The sequence below is a fragment of the Epinephelus fuscoguttatus genome, linkage group LG12 (assembly GCF_011397635.1).
Source record: "Epinephelus fuscoguttatus linkage group LG12, E.fuscoguttatus.final_Chr_v1".
Classification (NCBI taxonomy): domain Eukaryota; kingdom Metazoa; phylum Chordata; class Actinopteri; order Perciformes; family Serranidae; genus Epinephelus; species Epinephelus fuscoguttatus.
In genome coordinates, this window is record NC_064763.1 from 15948191 (window position 1) to 15971348 (window position 23158).

At 39.6% G+C, this 23158-nt stretch overlaps 1 protein-coding gene across 1 annotated transcript in view; it reads right to left on the bottom strand.

Moving 5' to 3' along the window:
* The window catches only part of castor2 (cytosolic arginine sensor for mTORC1 subunit 2), a 33665-nt gene extending 11702 nt beyond the window's left edge, over window positions 1-21963 (bottom strand). The window contains exons 1-4 of the mRNA XM_049591269.1: window positions 21643-21963; window positions 11206-11276; window positions 7183-7376; window positions 320-452 (exon numbers count right to left, since the gene is read on the bottom strand). Coding sequence (XP_049447226.1) covers window positions 320-452; window positions 7183-7376; window positions 11206-11276; window positions 21643-21755 — 511 coding nt within the window. The 5' untranslated portion in view covers window positions 21756-21963. The remainder of the gene's footprint in view (window positions 1-319; window positions 453-7182; window positions 7377-11205; window positions 11277-21642) is intronic.
* Between the last annotated feature and the right edge of the window lie 1195 nt (window positions 21964-23158).

The window sequence follows — 23158 nt, forward strand, 5'->3', positions numbered from 1 at the left end:
AGGTTGCAGAGGAAACAGCAACAGTAGGCAGGCCAGAGCAGTTTAAATAGAGCGCTCTGAATGAAATTTGCCAATTGGATGCATAGAAAGGAATTATGTGATCTATCAGCTGACTCCCTTCCATCAATCAGCTGCTCCATCAGTTGACTGTGCTGGTTGAGATCAGCTAATGTAGCTGGGATGTGAGCTGAGCTTGACATTGTGTCCTGCCTGAACTAACGCTATACTCAGTTTCTAGCCACCTCCTGCTTGTCATCATTCTTAAAAACCTTGCCTCTATATAAAAATACACATATAAATGTTTTATTTTCATGCCTACCAAGTTTAGGCTTCACAAAGCCGTTGCTGACCCCCAGATCGTGAGCAGCAACCGTCTCTCCATTGACCACCCGAAGCAAAGTGAATTCGGAAGACAGCGTGTGCATGACCATCGGCAGGTCTCGCTCTCGAACCTGGGGATAAAAGAAAATGATCAAGCTGAGTTGAGAACAAATGTTGGATAATCCAGTGAAATGTTGCTTTTGTGTCTGAGAAAACATTTAAAGGGGAATCTCGCTTTTACACATTCCTACAGTAGATTATTTTGTAGTGAAATGCTTTAATTTACTTTTCAGTTTACCGACTCTCTCGCCCTGCTTCATTTTCTTTGACTTTCTAAACTTTTGATGAAATAGCTTTCGATAATCTCCAGAAAATGGGCTTAGATTCGGTACGTATAATAGGAAAGGGATATAAATTGTATGCAATGCAGCAAATTAGAGGAAAAGCAAGAGTTGTATTCATTCATCTCAACACATCTTGAAGTGGTATATGTATGCCTCAACAAGCAATACAAGTAAAGCTTATTTTTATAAAACCTTTCACACACAGGCAATTCAAAGTGGTGGAGAAATTCATTAAAGGAACGATTGAAAGCAGCGAAGAGGGAAAATACAGTTTAATTAGAGTAGAATGAAATACAGTAAAATAAAATGCAAGACTAATAGACAAACAACAAACCTCCCCAAATTCAATTCAGGAAATAAAAGTACAGGAGAGAACTTAGTCAGAGGAAATCAGGAGAGGTTTTAATTTAGATTTCATTTAGTTGTCAGAAACAATAACACATGAAATGATCATATCATTGTGATACAATTCAATCAAAAGCCTTTGCAGCATCTGGTCCTGAATAACTGAAGTATGAACTTTGTAAAAGTGGAAATTGAAGTTCAACAGTCACTGAAGACATTAAAGGGATAGTTAGGATTCTTTTAAGTGGGGTTGTAAAAGATACTAACCATAGTCAGTATATTACCCACAGTAGATGTTGGTCACACAATAACACAAACTAACAAACTGATCGAGGCAGCAGTAGACTGGCAGCTCCTGTGCTCAGCAATGTTAAATCACTGTTTTTCTCAGTGGAGTCTGGCTCTGAAGAGAGCAATATAAAGGCTCCAGTTCCCCGTCAGATCAAATCACTGTCTGTACTGTACCTATAGCATTCACTTAAAGTGATAATATTTGTTTGAGGCGGCTAAAATAGGTTTTGTTGTTGCTCCTAGCCACAGCCGCACATTACTAAGCCTCTGCTTTAGACTCCTGCCTACCTCTCCAAACTGGAGGTGTGCTGACAGACATCTACTGTATGGGCTCTAGTTTCCTGGCGCGGCGCAGGATGGCGCAAGGTGGTGAACTCTGCGCAGAGCTAGTTTCGAGCAGCACAACCCGAAGCGCGCTCAGTTTGGTAGTTTGGCAGTTTGGCAGGCCGAGGTGCGCTGAGATGGGTGTGGCGGTGCAGCAGGGGGAGGTGTCGACAGATGCAGCTTGGCGCAGTGACAGTTTTGTGCCAGTTTGTGTGCTTTGGCTTCGCCAAAGGTGCGCTAAAAGCTCGCCAGCTGAAACCAGGTCTACTGTCAGCGCAGGCGGAGTGCAGCCGGTGTAAGCCGAAGTTTGGCTGACCGGTGGACAGTGCGCACACGTCACCAAAACCTCACAGGCAGGTTTCCAGAATATCAGGCACATTAACGATGCAATAAATACCCAAAAAAACACTATTCAATGCAACTATCTGCAATCAGCACATAAATGTATCTCTATATCGACTGTCCCGTCACATCTGATGTCAGATCAAAGGGGATTGGCACTGTTTGGCACGTTTGGCACGCGTAATGGAAACCCAACCTGATTTGATTAACACAGCTGCAAACTAATGAGTTCATATCCCTCTCAGCCAACCACAAACAGCCACAGCATCAGATAGGGAGTATATATTCAGCATCTGCCATCTTAGAAAAGTCAAAAGAAAAGAAACAGAGTGAGACTGCAAGAGAGAAAGAGAGAGCGTGCGCGCACGAGAGAAAAGCAACATTGATTTACAATTGTGGTGACCTCCTCCCAGGCTACCTTTGCATCATCAGCCCGTGGAGGTTTGCTCGCAGTTCCGTATATTCGTACACTGCGAGCTTGGACCTCCCGGACCAAAACATCAGTTTCCTCCTGGGAGAAGTTTGGCTGTCTGATGCTGCTGCTCTCTTCTGCCATGGCGAATTGAGTAAACTCTAACATCATCACATTTAAGGGCGAGGAGAGGGGCTCATTTGATTGGTGTGATGTGTGTAAAACCCACTCCACGCCTTCTCTCCTCCCTCTTTCTGACTTGTGCAGGTAGGGGGGACGGAGGTGGGAAAGCCAGGCGCACGGTGTGCCAAACTTGCAAAATCAGCCTGGCCACACCCAGTTGGCGAAGCGCAGGTGCACTGCATCTCCGCCTCACCCGGTCTGCGAAACTAGAGGCCTATGTAATACAGTCAGTACATTTACATGCACAGTTAAACTGAGCTACAGTTGGAGCTTGACTAGGCCATTTAATTGGACTACTGTCCTTGTCCCATTATACAAGCACGGGAGAGGAATTGATTTACTGACTGAAGTATGTCTGACTCCACTACGATAGATAACTATATGCCGCCTTTCAGTTTGTTAGTAATGGACCTTCACAGACCAAACAATGAACAAACACGTTAGCTCTGATTAGCAAGTGTTGTAGAAAAAAGAGACCAATAAATTGGATTAAGGATTGGGCATTTGAGGGTTTGCTCACAAGAAAGCCAATGAATTAGTACATCATGACAATTTATAGTGTCTGACAAACAACCAATATCACTTGACACACCTACAGCTTTCCGATACACATTAAAGGTGTTTCCTGTCACTTAAGCTACTGTTTTCCTCTTATTCAGACAACCAGCTCCAGCAAACTGGTACCAAGGTGGACTACTACACAGCTCTGTATATTTCGTTCTTCCAAAAAAAAGCATGCTTCTTGTTGTTGTGAGCAGCTTCTTCTTCACATTTAAAGCTATTTGACTTCTGGGTCAAAGCACAGGGCAGACACCGTGGAGCAAGCACCAATTTTGGGTCTATTTGACTGTATACATGCAGGAGTAATTCAACTCCAAATCGCGTTATTAGGGTGTGTTAGTCCAACTTTGAGAAATTAGATTTAGTACGATGTCAGTCGGACTAACATGTTTACATGTATTTTAAAAGTCAGGTTTTAGTCGGACTGTCACAATAAATCGATTTTCTCTAATGTCATGTAAATGCACTGACTGACAATGGATAAGTACCTCATACGACCCCACTTAAAAATATCTGAAGTATCCCTTTAAAAATCACCTTTGGGCAACCATAAATATCTATAGCTAGATTCATGGGAATGAAGTTATTAGTTTTGGAGATGTCTTGTTGAAGAGAGGGACGTTGGTTGAAAGGAAACTTTGGAATATGATTTGAAATGGGGCAAAGAAAACAAACAATAACATCAAAAAGAAAATTAACCCAAATATAAATGTAAATTTTATGTTTGTTAGAGTGATATTGTCCTTTAGGGTTATAATAACTGTATTTGATTTGTTTTATATGCCATTAAATGACATGAAATGGATTTCAGCAACATTTCAATCACTGAAAGAGTTACTGTAAATTGCTTTAACATGATATAACCTATATTCTTTATTTAGTTGTCTTGCAGACTAAACTATCAAACATAATGGAGCTGAGTGTTTTGATAGGACAATTCTCCCTTGGTGTGTGTTCTTTGTTGTCTCTGATATAAAGGTGAACTTTCCTTTCCTCACTGTGGGTGTCAGCTATTATGTCAATTGGATTTCTGCGTGTGTGTGAAGGTGAAGGTGCTTGTGAGAAGCTGCTTTGAGTGGCTTGACTTAGTCAGGATACTCGTGGCTCAGTCTAAATGAGCATATTCAACATTTGGGTCAGGCTTTACTGCTTTATGTAATACAAAAGATCCTAACAGTGAAAGCAAAAAAAACCCCACATCTTAAGCTGGTCTGTCTTTTGGTCTGCTCAGAGATCCAGTAATGCAATCCGACACAGCGTGAGACAAGGACAGAGAGAGATGATGTGTGGTGGGTGTGGGCGACAGGGTGAACGCAGCAGGGTTTCTTTTTTTTGGCCTCTTGTGATCTGATATACCAATAATTAGGACTGTGGCTAGGAGTAGCCAGTGTGGAGACAGGAAACAGGCCTGGGTATGATACCTGGAATTCCAGCAAGAGGCTGAGCCGCTGATCCCCTTTATGTAACAGATTATCAACATCGACACAGGTTTTTTTTCTTTCATTTTCATAAACATGCCAGAGCCGCTCAGCAGACCTTGTTTTTCCACTAAAGAAGGCAATAAAAAACACTCCCTGTGGCCAGAAAGCCTTCGGTATGAGAGAGGATTTCTTCCTAAATCAAAAGGAAGTGGGCCTGTGAGAGGTACACTATATCCAAGGTTATTGCTTTTTCACGTCAGGCATTGTGGATGTAGACAATTGTGTTCCTGGTGGTTGCATAAGAGACAAATAATGCAGCTCTTGAAGCATGCGTTCCTGATCAATAATCGTCTCTTAAACACAAATGGTCAGCAAATGTTCAATGACAAAAAACAACTTTACTGTCAGTTTATATTTTGTACTTAAATATCTGTTATTTCTTCTATTTGTGCAAATTAACCAGCCTTATTTTGTTTATAAAGACCCAGTGAAATGAAAAATAAATTCTTTAAGCTTTTATCAGGATTTCCACTCATTTTTACCAATGAATTTTCTAAACTTTACCATAACATTTCCATGATATTTTACCACATTTCCATGACTTTTTCTAGGTAGTTTAAGATAGGTAGGCCTTTATAGCAACACAACCATACAGCCCTTAATGACTTTACTCACACATTAGACTTTCCCACTGCCAACTGGCTGCATATGTGCATTGCCAAAAGACTGGACAGCACATATGGGTACTTCCAAAAACATCAGGGCCAAACCCCTTCTTGGGTAAGTGAAAACCAAAGATCATATTGATTTCAGTGCAATTTGACGTTTGTTTGAATTATGATTTTGAAAAGTTTGTGTGCATTTATTTGTTGTTAATCAAAAATTCTTTGACATGCCTAAATTGTTTTGCGACCTTACCTCAAACTGAGCGCATGCAGTACCTAAATACATTGACGCTGACTGCCGTAATGTCTTTTTAGACTTGATACTGCATGATACTGGTGTTGTTTCAAAGGAAACACAGCACAGCAAGCACTAGATTTTAAATTAGTAGTGCTAGATATATATTTCATGAAATGTTAGCCATATAACGGGTTTATATGAACATATAACATCCATCCATTTTCTAACCGCTTATCCTTTTGACGGCCGCAGTGGGGCTGGAGCCTATCCCAGCTGACATTGGGCGAGGGGCAGACTTCACCCTGGACAGGTCACCAGACTATCACGGGGCTGACAACCAGAGACGGACAACCATTCACACTCACATTCACACCTACGGACAATTTAGAGTCACCAATTAACCTGCATGTCTTTGACTGTGGGAGGAAGCTGGAGCACCTGGAGGAAACCCATGCTGACACGGGGAGAACATGCAAACTCCGCACAGAAGGGCTCCCGCACCCGGGATCGAACCAGGAACCCTCTTGCTGTGAGGCGACAGTGCTAACCACTACAGCACCATGCTGCCCAACATATAACATATATACATAAAACAATGTATAATAAAAAAATTTCCAAAGCATTTCCAGGCCTGGAAAACAGTTTTTGCATGCCTTTTGTGGCAAAAAAACCTCAATTTCTGCAGTATGAAATGATCTTCTTGAATGTGTGGCCTGTAAACCAAGCACACTAGAAACTTCTGCCGACCAAGCGACTTACATCTGGTCTAGCCCTCCGCTAATGTTATTGGTAATAAAAATAATTCAAGCGTGTGGCTCTTAGTAATGGTACGAGGGGGCCCTTTAAACTTAGGCATGGATGTACAGAGAGAACTGTATGGCGTTGGAGGTGGAGCCCCGTTTATTCTTATAAAAGTTGCTCAGTGGTACATAAAGCCAAAAAAAGTTCAACTACTGAGTATAAAGTTATCCAGATGATCTGCACTCCTTCCACACTGTGCTGTCCATAGAGCAGGTGCGCTAGAGACTTCTGCTGGCCCAGCCGACTACCTCCATTTTAGCGCTCTGCTAACTTGACTGGAGATAAAATGATTTAATCGTGTGGCTCTTCTAGACTTCCCAAATGTTATTGGACCAAATGGATCAAATCTAGACTGTGAAATGAGTCATTTCATAGGGGGTTGTCACATCTCATTCACAATGTAAGTCTTTGGGAAAAAGTTTTTTTGGGCCCAGTGGCATCTTTTGATGGACAAGGAAGTTGTAACATTTCATGTTTGGTCACTATGTAAAATTGGCTTCAAAGCCTGGTGCTATTTCTGGGGCCTTGCTTGTACACCAGGTGCAAATATTCCTTTCACTAGGAAATACATCACGGTATAGAAGTTAAAGATGCTCTAACTTCCATTTCACTGGGACTTTAAATTGAGTCTGGGCTAAAATAATCTAATAAATTTTAACCCCCTCTCCAAAAAAATTAAAGGATTATTATTTTTTTTTTTTTACTATAGAAGGGATTATTTTCTCTTTTTGGTTGGCATTTCCTACAACAGCCTTTCAAAGTTTTTACATTCTATAATAGCTTCTAAACACATCATAGTTTTCATTGTCAGTAGCAGGGTTTGACATTTCTGTGTGACATTACCTTCACACACACAAAGAAAACACATTTATATTTGCCAGCGTTACTGTTGAAATGGTACAATATCTGGAACATTATTAATATCCACACTCACCAGAATGAAGTCCGTCTGATACGTTGACAGCATGAATACAGAGATGTTGTGGTCGGCCAGCGGCGCAATGACCGATTTAGCGATTTTGGTGACTCCGATGGGTTGCGAGTTGGAGGCGTTGCCGCCCCCTGACACCACGTTAAGGGCCAACCATGTGGCATCAGCAACACTGATGTGCTCTGACTGGGGCAGCTCTGCGAACGGACAGAAACAGTGAAGTCAAAAAGAGCGGGAGTGGAATTTCACATCTGCAGCACTTCTGTCACAAAATGAACCAGAAAATCCTGAGAAGAGATTTAGGACTTATTAAGCAAGGTAATTAGACCAGGTTAAGCAGAATCAAAGGAGTTAATTCTTTCACTAAACCAATGCTGTATGCTAGGGTTGCAGCGATGTACCGGTTTCAAGGTATTCCATCATATAAAAGTTGACAGTTATCATACCGTGTACATTTGCTAATCTACGATATTGACCTAGGACGGAAATCTCCCCTTTATTTTAGTTATTTTCAAAGGGGAAGCTTTTTACACACACTTCCACTAACAAAATGGTTTCAAGTTTCAGTTTTAGTAATAAAACGTCTTTTTCAATACTTTAGACCACAGATCTAATGTGTGCGCTTTTATTGGATCCATATTAAATTTTAGTTCCTTGTATAGTTTATTATCTCCAATCATACTTTGAACTGAAAATTGGTTTCTTTCTTTTTCTATATCTTTCCATTTTGCTTTAAATTCTGACTCACACCAACAATATATGGGTCTCAATTGAGCAGCATAAAAGTACTCCATCAATTTTGGAAGACCCATGCTGCCTCCATCTTTGGGTAGCTGGAGAGTTCTATATCTGACTCGAGGTCTTTTGCCCTCCCCCAGAACAAAACTAGATGTAATAATACATGTTTTCAATACCAGTTTGGAATAAATAGAATAGAAACTGGGAAGTTAGGGTGAGCTATGAGCATGACTAATGGTTGTTCCTGATTTTTTATGTGTTCTAGTTCCTGTTTTCCATCTTTTATACACATACTTTTTTCCTTTTTCTATATTGAGTGCTATTGCCAATGCCTTTTTATTATCTGGCATTATACAATATTATTCTCAGGCTCCGCCCTCCACTCCCTGTGTTAGAGCAGACTGTTCTTTTCCCCCGTCTTGTCCTAATTCCAGTCTAGACAGTCGTACCTACCCCCCGTTTGGATTTACATTTTGAAGTCATTTAAAAATCAGCTCATTAAGAAAGAGTCAAGGATATTTGAGATGTGAGTTCAGCCTGCCCTCCATCCATAATGTTGAAATAATGAGGCAGAGGTAGTACAATGTTTCTCTAACAAAGTGAACTCACCATCGCTCAATTCAGTACAGTCAAACCTACGTGGTCGAGTATGACCACTAGCTCATGGTAGCTAATCTTAGACATCACTGAGTCAGTTTCGTGACTCTTCTTGAGCTACTGTTCTCACAGGTTATGCTTTAAAACTATGATCGTAATAGGGATTAGGGCTGCAACGATTAGTTGTTTCATCAATTAGGTGATCCAAAGAAAATGTACAGTTTATTTCAGTCAGTTTTCAAGCACAAAATGCCAAATATTTGCTGGTTCTAGCTTCTCAAATATGATAGTAATTGAAATATTTGTGGGTTTTGGACTGTGGGACAAATAAAACAAGCAATTTAAGAACTTTCCTTTTGGCTCTGTGAAGTTGTACAACTACTTCTTGACGTTTCACTGACTAAATAATAAAACAATTGTTATTTGCAGCCCTAAAACTGATTATAAATCTATTTATATGGCCCTATCTTACACCCAGCGCACAGCAACTGTCACTGTTAGTTTCAGACTGATGCAGTTGTCATTGTCACGGCCAGTGCCAACACAGTTTGTGCCCATCTGTGCATTCATCGATGTGTGGATCTCAAAATGAGGTGTGGTCAGGCACATTGTTGGCGTGTCGCTATTTCGAGGCAGCAGAAAGCAATTGCATTGACCAACATCATGGCAGAGTATTTTCTTGCATTATTCAGATAGATTCAGATAGTAAGATGCACCTGCATAGGCGGGTTAACAACATGCTTACACTCTGCTTGTTAAACACACAGGGACGTGTGGGTGGGTTGTGCGTGGGTGAAATAACGCATCATTCATGAGGAAAATAATAATGACATTCTGTAAAATGTGAACATAGCAGAGAGCAGAGCAGAGATGCAGAGCGTCTGTATGACGCCCCGTTAAGAGAGACACTCTCTGCATTTATGCACAAGGAGTAACTTTATAGATAATTTCGGAAGCTGAAAGTTTAGTTCTGTTTCCTTTGCCAAGTTTAAAACTACAGTTTTTAGTGTTGCTCCTCAAATGTCCCATGATATTTGCTGCAGGGACATTACTGCTCTTTGTCTATTTCAGAGGCCCGGACAAAAACTGGAGGGAACTGTGCGTCTGTAGTTCGGGCCACAAGGCACTGGAACATCTACTGGAGGAAATCAGGCCTGCTGATTTTATGACTTGACCTTTTTATTCTGCTGCCTTGTGAAGCACTTAGTGATGCTGTTTAGATAAGTGCTTTATAAATAAAGATTATATCACATTATTTTAAATATCATATATACTGTAATACCTTTGGCGGAAAAACAACTCGCTTCACCAATTTGGTGAATCCGCTATGTCAATAGCAGTGTGCCAGGTGAAGGCACACCTGAGCTTTAAAGAGAACGGGAGATGACACTCTGATGGGTTGAATTCATGATGACACCCAAAACACTTCTATGATTAATTGGGGGACTAAATACAACCACTCTAACCCTTGCACTTGACTTCTCACCCAGATTACGTGAACTAAAGTGGCGTTGGACACGGCCTAAAAAACAAAACCACTGGATTTCAAAATAAAGATTGTTTTTTTTACAATCTTGACATGTTCGTGAGTCGCTCGCAGTGCATTCAGAATGGACCTGTGACCCACTATTGGACCGTGACCCACCAGTTGGGAAACACTGCTTTATGCCAGGCTCACACTACACGCCATTTTTGTCTGTCACAACGGTCACTATGTCAGATTGGGCCATTGTGGGGTCATAAAATCGTGTCGTGACTTGGCCGACAGATATGACAGATTATAGCCCGACACAGCGTCATGTTGTGTCGGGCTATAATCGGGCTGGTATTGTGTAGTGTGTACCCGGCACTAGACTATGCGCTACAGTAGGGCTTCCCTATTGAAAATCAGAGACTCAAAATGTCAGTTGACTGAGATTGCTTCAAGTCTTTGTTTTTTGGCTGATCAGTGTGCTGTGCAATGTACTTCTGGTGATATTTTGGTCACCAGATTTTGCTGTGGAGTGAGCCCTCATCACTTTCTAGCTACTCTTTGGTACAGACAGCGAGGGAGATAGCCAAACTCTGCTTCAGTTTAGTTCAGTTAATCAGCAACCATTAACATACAGTAGGTTAAGCAGGATATTTAATAATATAAACCACAGACTGACATTTACTGCACGCCTCAATAAGTTACTGTCAGTGGACTGGATGGTATAATAATTCTCTGGCACTATCAGTGCTTAATCATCTCTTATTAAAATTCATATGGACATATTCTGTCCTCATAAAAGATCAGAAAAATATATTTTCAGTGTCTCCCAGCAGGTTTAAAAAATGTATTTATCACTGCTTGCTTTAGTTTCATAGTTTAAGCTGGACAGAAAACAGGCACCTACACACTCAGAGACAGTCACCAGTAGAAAATACCTGTGCCAGTTATGCAACAAATAGCCTGTAGTCTCCAGGGTAACCAAGGAGGGTCACCCAGGGAAAGGGTGTGTAATGACATGAATTCACTCAATCAGCCAACCACAAAACACGACGACTAGCAGCTTGGCCTCACATCCATAATGACAAAGTGTGCTCAAACATTGGCAGCTGAAGCTACGTGGTGCTGGAGAGAATCACAGATTACACAATGTGATCTTTTCCTGCCGCCCGATCTATGGTTGCCCCAGCGACTTTAAAGATCCACAAAGAGAGGCCCACCTTTAAAGCCTTCCTCATCGACGATTATGGTGTAGTCCTCCGGAGTCTCTGTCAGACTGAAAAACTTGCATCTGAATGGGAGAGATAAAAAGGAGAGGGCAAGTCAAACAGTGGATACAGTATGTGAAAAGCTTTAAGAAAAAAAAATCCCCATGCTGGATTAAGTCAAACAATTACTGTCTTACTCAGCTCTGCTGCTCCCTGAAGCGTTCATAACATACACATCAACTAGTCTGGAGCATTAAAGAGACAGTTTTATATGAAAAGATGCATCAATGACATGTGCATAAACCAACACAAGACTGCAACGATGCCTGTAAATGTCTTCTTTATCATTTTATATTGAATCTGAGGCTCATAACCCGAGCTTTCAATAAAGCACAGGGCTGCATATAAAACTCCCCACTGCCAACTGCTGTGAGAGGAATCTCAATGATAGAGAGATGTTTTTAAATATGCAAACATCTAGCTAAAAACATGTCTTATAAAATGTATACAATAATACTTTTAGCCATGTAGTTGTGAGCCTTTAGAGACGGCAATGTCGTGTTATCAGTTATAATTACAAAGTGCTCTACATGTCAATAATAGAAACAGACAATACATAAAAACAACACATTTTAAAAAGAACTGATAAAAACTTTAGTGTATAAAAACTGAGGAAATAGAAGACGGTCTAAATGAACTTAAAACCCAAGTAAAAATCAGGAAAGGCTCCCAGATAAAATATGTTTTAAAAAGGGACTTAAAAGAGATCTCTGACTCAGCCAACTTAATTTCCTCAGGCAGACTTTTCCAGAGCCTTGAGACCCTGGCGGCAAACGCTCTGTCCCCTTAAGTTTTCAGCCGGGCCTCTGGAACAGACAAAGACCTCTGCCCAAGGACCCCAAAGTATGTCCTGGCATGTACGGCACTAAGAGGTCTGACATATAGCTGGGAGAGAGACCATGAAGAGCCTTAAATGTAATCAATAAAATCTTAAAATGTATTCTAAAACATACTGGGAGCCAGTGTAAAGAGGCTAAATCTCTTGATAATGGACATAGCTTCCATGATGCCATTTTGAAGCCTCGAGTTTGGCACCATGGATGTCACCATCTTGGTTTTTTGGAGCCAGAAGTGACCATATTGGGTGAGGGACTGGAGCTGTGGAGGGTTAAGGGGCTGAGACCGAGGATGAGGACACTATCGGCACATCAGAATGCATTAGCATTTATACTACAAAAGATATGTGGTCAAATGCATCCCACATCACCTCGGCGAGTGTTTTGAGTGATCTGATCTTGATGCGTCTTGGTGGTCGTTTACACTTGATTTCAGGGCTGTCTGCTTGTAATCGTATCGCTCTCGACACATGTTAATACCAGGTATAAAAAGAGTCATCGTCCAATCTGACGAGTCAGAGAGAGGCTGTTGGATGATAGGTTGGTCGAATTACTTCTTGCTTGCTTACTGTAGCTATTTTAACTTTATAGACATTTATTGGATACATTCAGGTCTGTATTATAATGTGGTTAAGTTGACAAATTATTATCCAGCCCTTTGTGAACACACAAGCTAATTAATATTTGTGTTTTGGAAGGTTAATGCAAGAAATGAACTGACTTAACTTCAATAATGCAACCAATAACTTGCAAAATGCAGTTCCACTGCATCCATTACAACGCAGGTGAACTTGAAGTGTCTATTTAATAGACACTTAATCCTGTCAGCAGGATTAGTGTTTGCATGATAATAAAGTGTCTCATGTCACAAACACGGCTGCTTATCTAACCTCTTCATGTTTTTCATACTGACAGAAATGTGTCAGCCTGGCATCTAATGTCTGGTCAGATTCATAATTTGTTGACTAAATCACTTAGTTCCTGAATTAAATCAAATTTCAAGTTTTATTTATTTGCCAACACATGCCAAAACTTCTGTGTTCCTTTTTGTGTTAACTTATTAAATGTCCATTTTGTTAAAACCGCCTTTCTCTGAAACACTTTTATGTATTATGTTTCTGTCTGAAATCAATATTCAATGCACCAAACCCACACCTAATGTAAGATAATGACAAGTATTGATAGAAACAGCCTGTAATCATGTTCAGCAGACTTTCTTCAGCACAAATGAAAGCAGCGCACTGGAAAAACACCAAGCACAACACCACTCTGATAATCACATCTTTACAGGCTTGGCTACTGAATGCTTGCACGTCATATTTGGCTGAAAGGTGTGAAAAACAACAGGGGGATAACAGGAGCAGCTCAACAATGCTTTCTGTGGGAACGGCAACATTTCCTCTTGGAATTAAATGAGCTGACACTTATTTGACTTGCAGTGCCTTTTTGCAGAGCCAGGACATTGGGATAATTAGCACTGGAGGTTTCGTCCTGTGCCTGGGTTACTAATACTCCTTTAATCATGATCATGTCATTATGGATATTACTTAATGACTTACTTTATTCTATTATGACAGTTTTCCATACAGATCAACAGTGAAATAGTAAAATCACTTATCAGCCGTCACTGAACTATCACCCTGCATTACTTACATTCTGTGTGCGCGAGAGGAACTTCACAGGGAGTAAAGGTAGTTCAGACTGCAGAGCATCGCACACCACTCACAACAAATGTGTTTGTAAAAACTAGGAACATAAATACAAAACACAAACAGGATCAACACAAACAGAATGAGTTGAATATTTCTTGTAAGTGTTGCTCAAAGGGAGGATATCTCAATTACAGGGTCCAATAGTCATGAAATTTCTGGAAAGTTATGAAATTAGAAAAGCTGTTTCCAGGTCTGGAAAAGGTTTGGAATTAACAGAATGTTTTAGAAAAAAATTAATATACATTGTTGAGGCTATTGCTGAAAATATGCTCATAAAATACATCAAACATTACATGAAATATGTTCCTTGTATCACTAATTTACAATCTATTGCTGAACTGAAACCACCAGTATTACTGTAAAACTTTAATTAAAAGCCTCGTCCCAGTTAAACACCCAGTCCCTTTTACTAGCCCAATGTGGCTACACATTTTGACAAATAAAGGCCTGTCTCAATTAGAGGCCTGGTCTGGTTGCCAAGCAGTCCATTTTTATAGAGGTTCTTTAGAAGTATAGCACTGGATTGTTGACCACCCACTTGCTTATATATCACACATACAAATATAAATGTTTAAATTTTTGTCGCACTGAGGGCTGAAACGCTCACGGTCGATATATCCTCTACAGTTAACGTTGGTCGGGAACTTTTGGACTTTGTGCTTGACATGTTTGAAAAGTGTGAGGAGCGCAATGGGACAGAGAGGCTGAGTGGACTGGTTATACTGGGAATGAACACGCTGGGAAGTTGATGAGGAGGAAGACTTCGCGGTGCTCAGGTTTGACTCAGCGCTGTGCAGACAGGTGAGTACAACAACAAACTGTGTGCGCGTGCCACATTGTGCAAAACCTGTGCCTTTGCTGCGTGTGTGTGTATGTTTGTGGCTGCAGTGGAGCTGTGAACATGTTGGTGTTGTTTGCTGGTGACTAATCCTAGGGGAAGTGGCAGGTTAAAATGCTGATGCACCCGCTGCGGTGTCCGGTTGTTTACTGTCGGTTACTTTTGTTTTACTGGATGAGTTTTGCCTTGTTTGTGGTTGTGTTGGTGATGAACAGTTTCTGCACAGGCTGCAGAGCGCCGTCTGGAATATATGGTTGGTTTGGGACATGAGGCCTCTGATATTGATGTTCATGCACTTTATTTTGTGGCCTAAATATGTTCTTTACATTACTACCTCTGTCACATATCCTCATCATTATATACATCCCTTTTTAAAACTGCAGTGCAGTAAATGTTTACTCAGAGTACAGTTTAACTGACCTGATTTTTACTTTTCGCTATTTTACTAGGGCTAGACGACATGTCCTGAAAATGATATCATGATATCTTTCAGCTATATCTGGATGCACAATATCCTCCTGATACCCAAGTTTTTAATTTCTCCTAGCTATCTGTGATCAGTAGAACCTGATAAGTATAAAAAACTAAACATCGTCAATAAAAATTAAGTCCCAACGTCCTCAAATGAGACAACCATTAAATCCTAGTGTCCTAAAACTACACAATACTTAAGTCCCAATGTCCTCAAACTAGTACTTCCTAATTAACAGAGTCTTATCTTGTTACTAAAATTGGTCAAATTTGTTGCCATATCAAACTACAAACATTATTAATCATAAATAAACAAGTTTCAACCATAAAATGTGATGAGGTTTTGGACCTGATGTCCACTTTTGTGTCGGGATCGGCTGCAGACTGACTTGGCAGAGACAGCTGCCATCTTGTTTTTACACTGATTAGTGTATTGTGCCACTAGATGGCACAAAGAAATGTCCATGAGCGAGGACAACAGGTCTAAGTTAAGCAGAATGAGATGTAAGGTCAAGTAAACCCAAAATGTGACGTTCTCATATGAGGACACAGGGTCTCAGGAGGATATAAGTCTTTATATTTTTAGATTTCATTAATGGTCAGACTGGGAGACGAATTCAAACAATATTTCTGACCAAATACTAAATTGTAGGGATGACTATTGTTTTTTTTTTCTTTTCAGCAAATATTAACAATGAAATTTTTGATCAATAATCATCAATAATGTGGATATAAAGTCTGATAAGTTGATAAATTTACATCTCTTTAATGTAATTCAGCTTTTACAATGAGGGTAAAAACACCATTTATGCCACAACACGATACAACGATTCATAGTCTCATATCTAGATAACGATGTTATATCTTTATATTGCGCAGCCCTATTTTTCACACAAGTACTTTTACTTGTACTTGAGTAACATTTCTTTAAAGTAACATTTCTAGTCCTCTCTTCATCCCTGTAGGAAATAAGAGTTTATTGTGCACAAGTGCCGGTTTACTTGCTGACATCCAAATCTAGAAATGAAAAAGCATAAATGTTTATGCTGTGCTGCATCATAGACTGAGTGCATAATCACCCCTATAGACAGAAACAAACAGGCTGTCAAAGTGACAAACAGTACAGGCAATAATGCAGTTAAATATCTCTAACGATATCACTTGCAATAAATAGAGCTCAGAGTGTTCTGAGTTTTCTGCTGCTTTCTCTGCGGTTGGCGATATGGCCCCAAAATAATATCACCATATTTCAGGGTATTTTTGCGATGACAATATTCTTGACAATATGACAAGTTCGTAAAAATATTATTTTTATTATTTTAATATTATTAATTTAAGAACACAGAATTGCATCAAAATAAGTGGTATAGTTTTACAGTTTGCCTTCAAATATTCAGTAACAACAAAAATCATTTCTTTAGTTTGTGAACAACAACAGTAACTTAGAGTGAGATTCAGATTCTGTTACAATATTAATAGTACAACAAAATAAAATCTACCACAAATTACACATTTAAACAGCTCCCAAATACAAAAAATGCCCCCTGGGATCTATATATATATAAATCAACAGGTGATTTCCTTCTTTTAGTAAAATCCTAAATGATTGAGTTGTTTTTTTTCCCACCTGGACCTTTATGCTCTGCCATTTCTCCTCTAATCATCACGCTGTAACCTGTGACAGGCTGTTATGATACCACAACTATCACACATTTACATATATGGAGTTTTTTGTCGAGCCCCGAGCGTCACGTAGGTTTACATTACCAAAGGTGTATGACAAAATCACTCTGAAACCAACTCCCGTGTGCGCACGGCGAGAGAGGAGAGGGAGAGACGCTGTGCTGCTGCCAGAGGAGCTGCTGAATGAGTTCCCTCTGAACGGTAAGTCACTAAAAGAGTCTGAGAAGTCCGGGGCTGCTCATAAAACATTCAGGACGCCACAGTTTATTCCACACTACTGAAGCTGCTCCTCTTTTTGAAACCACCGCAGAGTCTGTAGTAATTTCACTTTCAGCCATGCTTGTTGTTGCCATGGGTAACAGTATGGTGTCAACAAGTATCACGATATGAATTTTTCATGTCGTATTTAAAATGACACCTGTATTATCGTGAACAAAATGATATGGAACGCTCCTAGTGAGTATACGGCAAAAATTACATTACATTTTTCAGAGCAGTTTGCTACTGATCCTCAACTAACTCAGATAATCCCTACGTGCAATGCAACGGTCTTTCACAATGTGTTTAATGCACAAATTGACATATCAATGACGATTTAAAAAACAAACAATATATTGTGTAGCTCGACTGTGCAGAGGATGAAGAAAATCTTAAAATTTGCTCACTGATTTTTCTGACTATCTTTTGCACTCTTGTTGCTTTGTGTCAGAGTACTCACAATTGATATCTGAGTTCTGTGATGATGCGCTAGTGAAGTAAGGACTTTTCTTATGACTGACAGTATTAAAGTCACAGTAACATGCAGTTAGCAGGCAGCTGAAAGGCAAAACCACATTTATCATGTGTATATTCCCTCACTGACATCGACACAGTAAGTTCTGCCTCTCCAATCGCAGACAGCAAAAACGTGGTTGCAGCAAATGTCAAATTAATAATAAAAAAAGGAATTATTAAATCTCCATTAGAGCCTGACAGAGAAACTGGGCAGACTGATTTATCAGCTGACTGGTGCAGATACGCTGGTGTCAGCATATGTCAGCTAATAAGTAAAAGAAACTGGGGTGCAGAAACAGTACAGCTGCTTTTGCTATTGGCTTTTCTTGGAAAGGCCCGCCCTACTCTGCCTCTGATTGGCTATATTGCACTTCTTTTCATTGGCTTCTGACACCGCAAGTCACTGCCCAAGCACCGGATTTTGACGGCTTTGGAGTGAGACAGTTTATTTTTAGTTTATTTTTCTTGCTCAGTAGGATACGTATCTCACAGTTCTTTAATAACCAGATCTAATGGACCGAATATGATACTGATCCGGACAAAAGTCTGATAATTGTCTGATAAATTGGAATTTCGGTCGAGCTATACTCTGCAGAAGAAAAAGAATGCCAGAGGGGAAATTCAATTTTTTCACTCTGTTGTCACACACATGCACAAACCGGACCTATCCATGTATTAAATTGAGAGATGTCAGAGTGAAGGGGCTGCCTTGGACAAGCGCCTCGAACAGTTGGAGATTTGGTGCCTTGCTCAAGGACACCTCAGCAGTGCCCAGGAGGTGAACAGGGACCTCTCCAGCTACCAGTCCACACTCCATGCTTGGTCCAGACAGGGACTTGAGCTGGTGACCCTCCAGTTCCCAAGTCAGTTCCCTGTGGACTGAGCTACTGCCGCCCCAAAGATTTATGTCAGTAAACACGTTGCATAATTTTAGTATTATGAGGTTATGTCATCTCATCCCATTATTTTTTTCAAGTGATGGTTCGCAGTGTTTTCATGTTGTACATATTTCACCTTGCCTGAAATAAAGACTCCACTGACATTATTAAATATTAACACACTTTTATTAAATATATTATTAATCTTCAGGGAAAAAAGAAGCAGATGTGCTGTTTTACACAGTGAAAGCCCTGAGTATTTATTGACTGTGGCTAGTGTTAGGGCCGTCATCTACTTATTTAACTGACTGAACCTTTAAAGTGTGTTCACACCACCGGACAACTAGAGGCAGTTGTACAATGGCAGAGTTGGTTGTGTGCGGGTCAAAAACACTGGGAATAGACAATACAGCAGTATATTCATCAAGTTTAGGTTTAATTAACTTGAGCGATGGACTTTGGCTGACATGGTGCATTCATGTTTGGTTTTCGGGCACTTCCCTATCATTAAATACCAAGCTGAGTATCAGAGCTTTCAGAGAAGTTTCCCAGTCTTACGCATGACTTAGATGTTGATGCTCTGCTTGAGGTTTCTACCATTTTTTCGCCTGTTAAAGGATTTTTTGGAGAGTTTTTCCAAAGACAGAGGGATGTCTCTGAGGCAAATTGTGATGTGTGATATTGGGATTTATAAATAAAATTCAATTGAATTGATATGAACTCTATTCACAGGCCTGAAACTGCTAATTATGGCAACTCAGGTAGCACCTGAATGCAGCATTACCATTTCTGCTGAACTATTTTATAACATGCTTTAATGATTGCATCAAAAAATGCATGATTTTAAAGAGAAACTCGTGTTTGCAGTCAGGAGCAGATTGTGACCATGCAAACTGATGTTTGAGGCTAACGTAGCAACATGTAGCTCTGTAGCTTCTCTTACTGGACTTGTGCAATAGCTGTGACAGCTGTGGCTTTTTTTTCCACTAGCAAAACAGATCAGTTTGCACATCAAAAGGTGGCGGGCAAAGCTGGGAAATCACAGAGTAGCTTATGTGTTTATTAGGCATCAAGCTTGACAAGAGGAAATGCTACAAGCTACTTTAAAAAGAAACTAGACGAGATAAGAATACAAAGATGACTCAGACTTCATTTGCTAAACCCCAAAGTGTCAATATAATAAAAGTGGCAGCTCATCCAACCAAGAGGAGCTGACAGGGATGAGATTATGCTTTCGGGTTTAGAACTAAAAGAACTAATTGAATAATCAGTTAATTAATTGGTGACTACATTAATAGTCAAATAATTGTCTTTTTTCCTCGAGCAAAACTGGCAAACAGTCACTGGTTCTCCAGTGTTGTTTTATATCTTTGTTACCATTTGGGTTTTTGGAGACATTTAAAGACGTCACTTTAGGGTAAAATTGTGATACATATTTTTCACTATTTTTGGACACTTCCCAGCTGGATACCAACGCTGTTGGACTTTAATTTTTGGTTGAATTTAGGTTGTGACATCAGGCAACCAAAATTTAGAGTCAGGACAACATCTTATGCAAAGTTCTGTTTGACAAAGAATACTGACGACAGATAACTTCAATATTTCGTTGGTTTAATTTAGGTTTTTAAATAACTAAAATTCATTGTCTTCTAAACGTCTCATGTCACCACCAAAGACCAAGTATTAAAAAAAAACCTTAATAAAGCAAATAAAGCCCAGGCTATTAATTGAAGTTTTACGGTATACACACCACCCCATTCACATTCTGGGTATCGAATGATGTACTGCAGTGGTTTCTGTCTCACTTTAAAGGTCCTGGTGTTAGTACTAGGGGTGGGAATCACCAGAGGATCCATGATACGATATTATCATACTAAGGTCACAATACATTATTATTATTGTGATTTTAAATAAGTTGCGATACCCTATTAATAAAATATATTGCAATTTATTACCCTTTGTCAACTGTGAATTATGTCTCCAATAGAAAACTTTGTCAACAGCTGTTTTATCTAATAAGATTTTCAGTCTGTTCATCTCACTTCAGCCTTTATTTATATTATAAAAAAATGTATACTTGGCACTGTGTGATGATACAATATTGCCACACAAAAATATCTAATATAGTATCTATGATACTACATTGCAACGCCCCCCAAAATATCGGTACTGGTATTGTTTTGTTTTTTAAAGTGATACCCAGCCCTGCCAAGGACTGTCAGAAATTTGAAAACCCAATAATAATTTATGTTTTAATGGCTTCTTGCAGTGGTTCACCGGTTACAAGACATATCATGATATGAAAACTGATGGTTATCATACCGTGTACAATTGCTCATGTACGATGCATGCACATATTTCCATTTCCAATTATTGCATAAATAACAAACAGTCCCTAAACAATAATGAAAATATTGTTGAGTTGCAGGCCTGTTACATGGAAATAGAGAGGGGAATTTAAATGACATCATGTAATGAGTGATCTGAAGGGGACTGTGTTTGATCAGTAACTTGAGGACTTCAGGGTGCTGTGATTAGTTCAGTGACTCTGCCTGTTTTAAAGCAGCCAGTGAGTCAGTCAAGTGAACTTATCTGCCAGAGCTAATATTAATAATATATGGTGGTAATAAAAGCTGCACAACAGAGCAATAACAAGTGAAAAGGCCCGTTGTGACGTCACTGCGAGAGCTGTTTAATTAAAGTTTCCTCAGGCTGAATGGCTGACAGTAAATATCAGTGAATACAGTGCGTGTCCTCTGCTGCTTGTTCAAGTTGGGTTGAAAACATGTCATAAATGCCCCGAGAGAGGGGAAAACAGCCTGCACACACACACACACACACACACACACACATATTATACAGAGAGACACACACCCCCGCTGGCGTCGACCCAGCTACAGATGGCACAAAGCTACCAAATGACACTACAGAACACGGATAGGCCTGGAAACTGGTGGCACAGACCAAACACACACTCTTCATATGACACATGAAGCTGTGTTTAGAGGCATGAACACAACTACAGGACACACACACACACACACACATAGACACACAAACAGCTCTGCAGACACAAGTGCATCAGCCCCGGCTTCACTTTGCTATATGTGTCTCCTGACATTAAACAGCCCCGTGTCACCGACACAAATCACTCTGCGTGTCTCCATGTTAGCTGGCGCCTCGGGGAAGTTACCTACCTTGTTTTGGAGGCCAAGAAAGCGAGTTTTATTAATCCGTGAGTGCAAATCTGGATCCCCTCTTTCTCTATACTCGCCACTTTCAAGCTGTGCTCTAAAATATGAAGCTCCATCTTTTACGTCTTCTCATTTGAGGAGCGACTAAAATGTCAGAAGGCCGAAATACTGTCAAATAAGATGCATAAATAAATAAATACACGCGCACGGCAGGCTGCAGGCGTTTTAAATAGGGAAAGAAAGAGCGAGGCAGGGTGGAATAAAGAAAGCAAAGAGGTGAAAAACGGACCTGCTGTCAAAGCCTGCAACGGAACCACGCGCACTTCCGGTGTTGGGTTTTCAGAATAAAAGGCTCAAGCACAAGCTGGGGCTAAGATAAGACTGTAAATGACACACCGAGGAAACTCACACGTCACAGCAGCAGCTCAAGAGACACAACACAAGAGAGGGGAAAAAAGACAAACAAACAAAACAACAAACTAACAAAACCATAAAAAAACAAACAAAACAGCCCCCCATGAAATAAAATAGATTAAACAACAACAACAAACAAAAAATAGAAAACAGCCCCCCATAAAATACAATAAAAACAACAAACAAACAAACATAACAATAAATAAATGAATGTGTTAATTAATTAAAATAAAACTAATACAAAAATGTTTTTTCCAACTCTTTTTATTGGGGTTTTTAAAGTTAAACATACGTTGACATATAAAAACAGAATTTTTGATACAAATGTAAATGTTATATATTAAATGAAGCAAAAATACTCTAAAGGGTGATTTGTCATACATGTATAGAAAATACACAAGTGTGGAATATATACAAAATAAAAACAAGAAAATGAGTGTTTTTTTCAAAAAGTTAAAAACAAGCAAACGAGGAAATGACCTGGAAATTTTTTTAATAATAATTCTATACCATCATTTTAGATATATAATCACAATAATTACTAATTGTAATTACACATAATTATTAATTATACATTTTCCCCTAGCTATTTTCCCCCCTAATTTGTAAGAAAATAATAATTTTCTAAATCTTTTCATTTTTTGCAATTTCTGGGACATTTCTTATTAAGTTGCTCACTGCCATTTCCCCCATGTTTTTGAAAGAAATCACACCAGTTTGCTCAGGGGTCAAAGGTTTAAATACTTGTGAAAGGTGTCTGAAAGCAGCACAAGAAAATGATGTTGTTCCAGGTTTCAAAGGGTTAAAATATAAAGAATTGCACATCTCTGTTGCATTGACGTAATATAATAAATAAATTATTGTATTATAAATGCTTATAATAGGAGTAGTCTAACAGGAAAAAGTTTAGTTTCAGAGTTTATATTTAGTTGTACATTTCTAAAGGAATCTGGGTGAGTGGTGACTAAAACTCATGACCTTAGTGTTTTTTAAATTTTAGCTCAGGCCCTAATGACATCATGCAGATCAGGTCCAGGACCTGTCAGTAATCTGAATGTGAATGTGCTTAGTCAAGGTTTTATACCGTTGTAATTTGGGTGCTTTT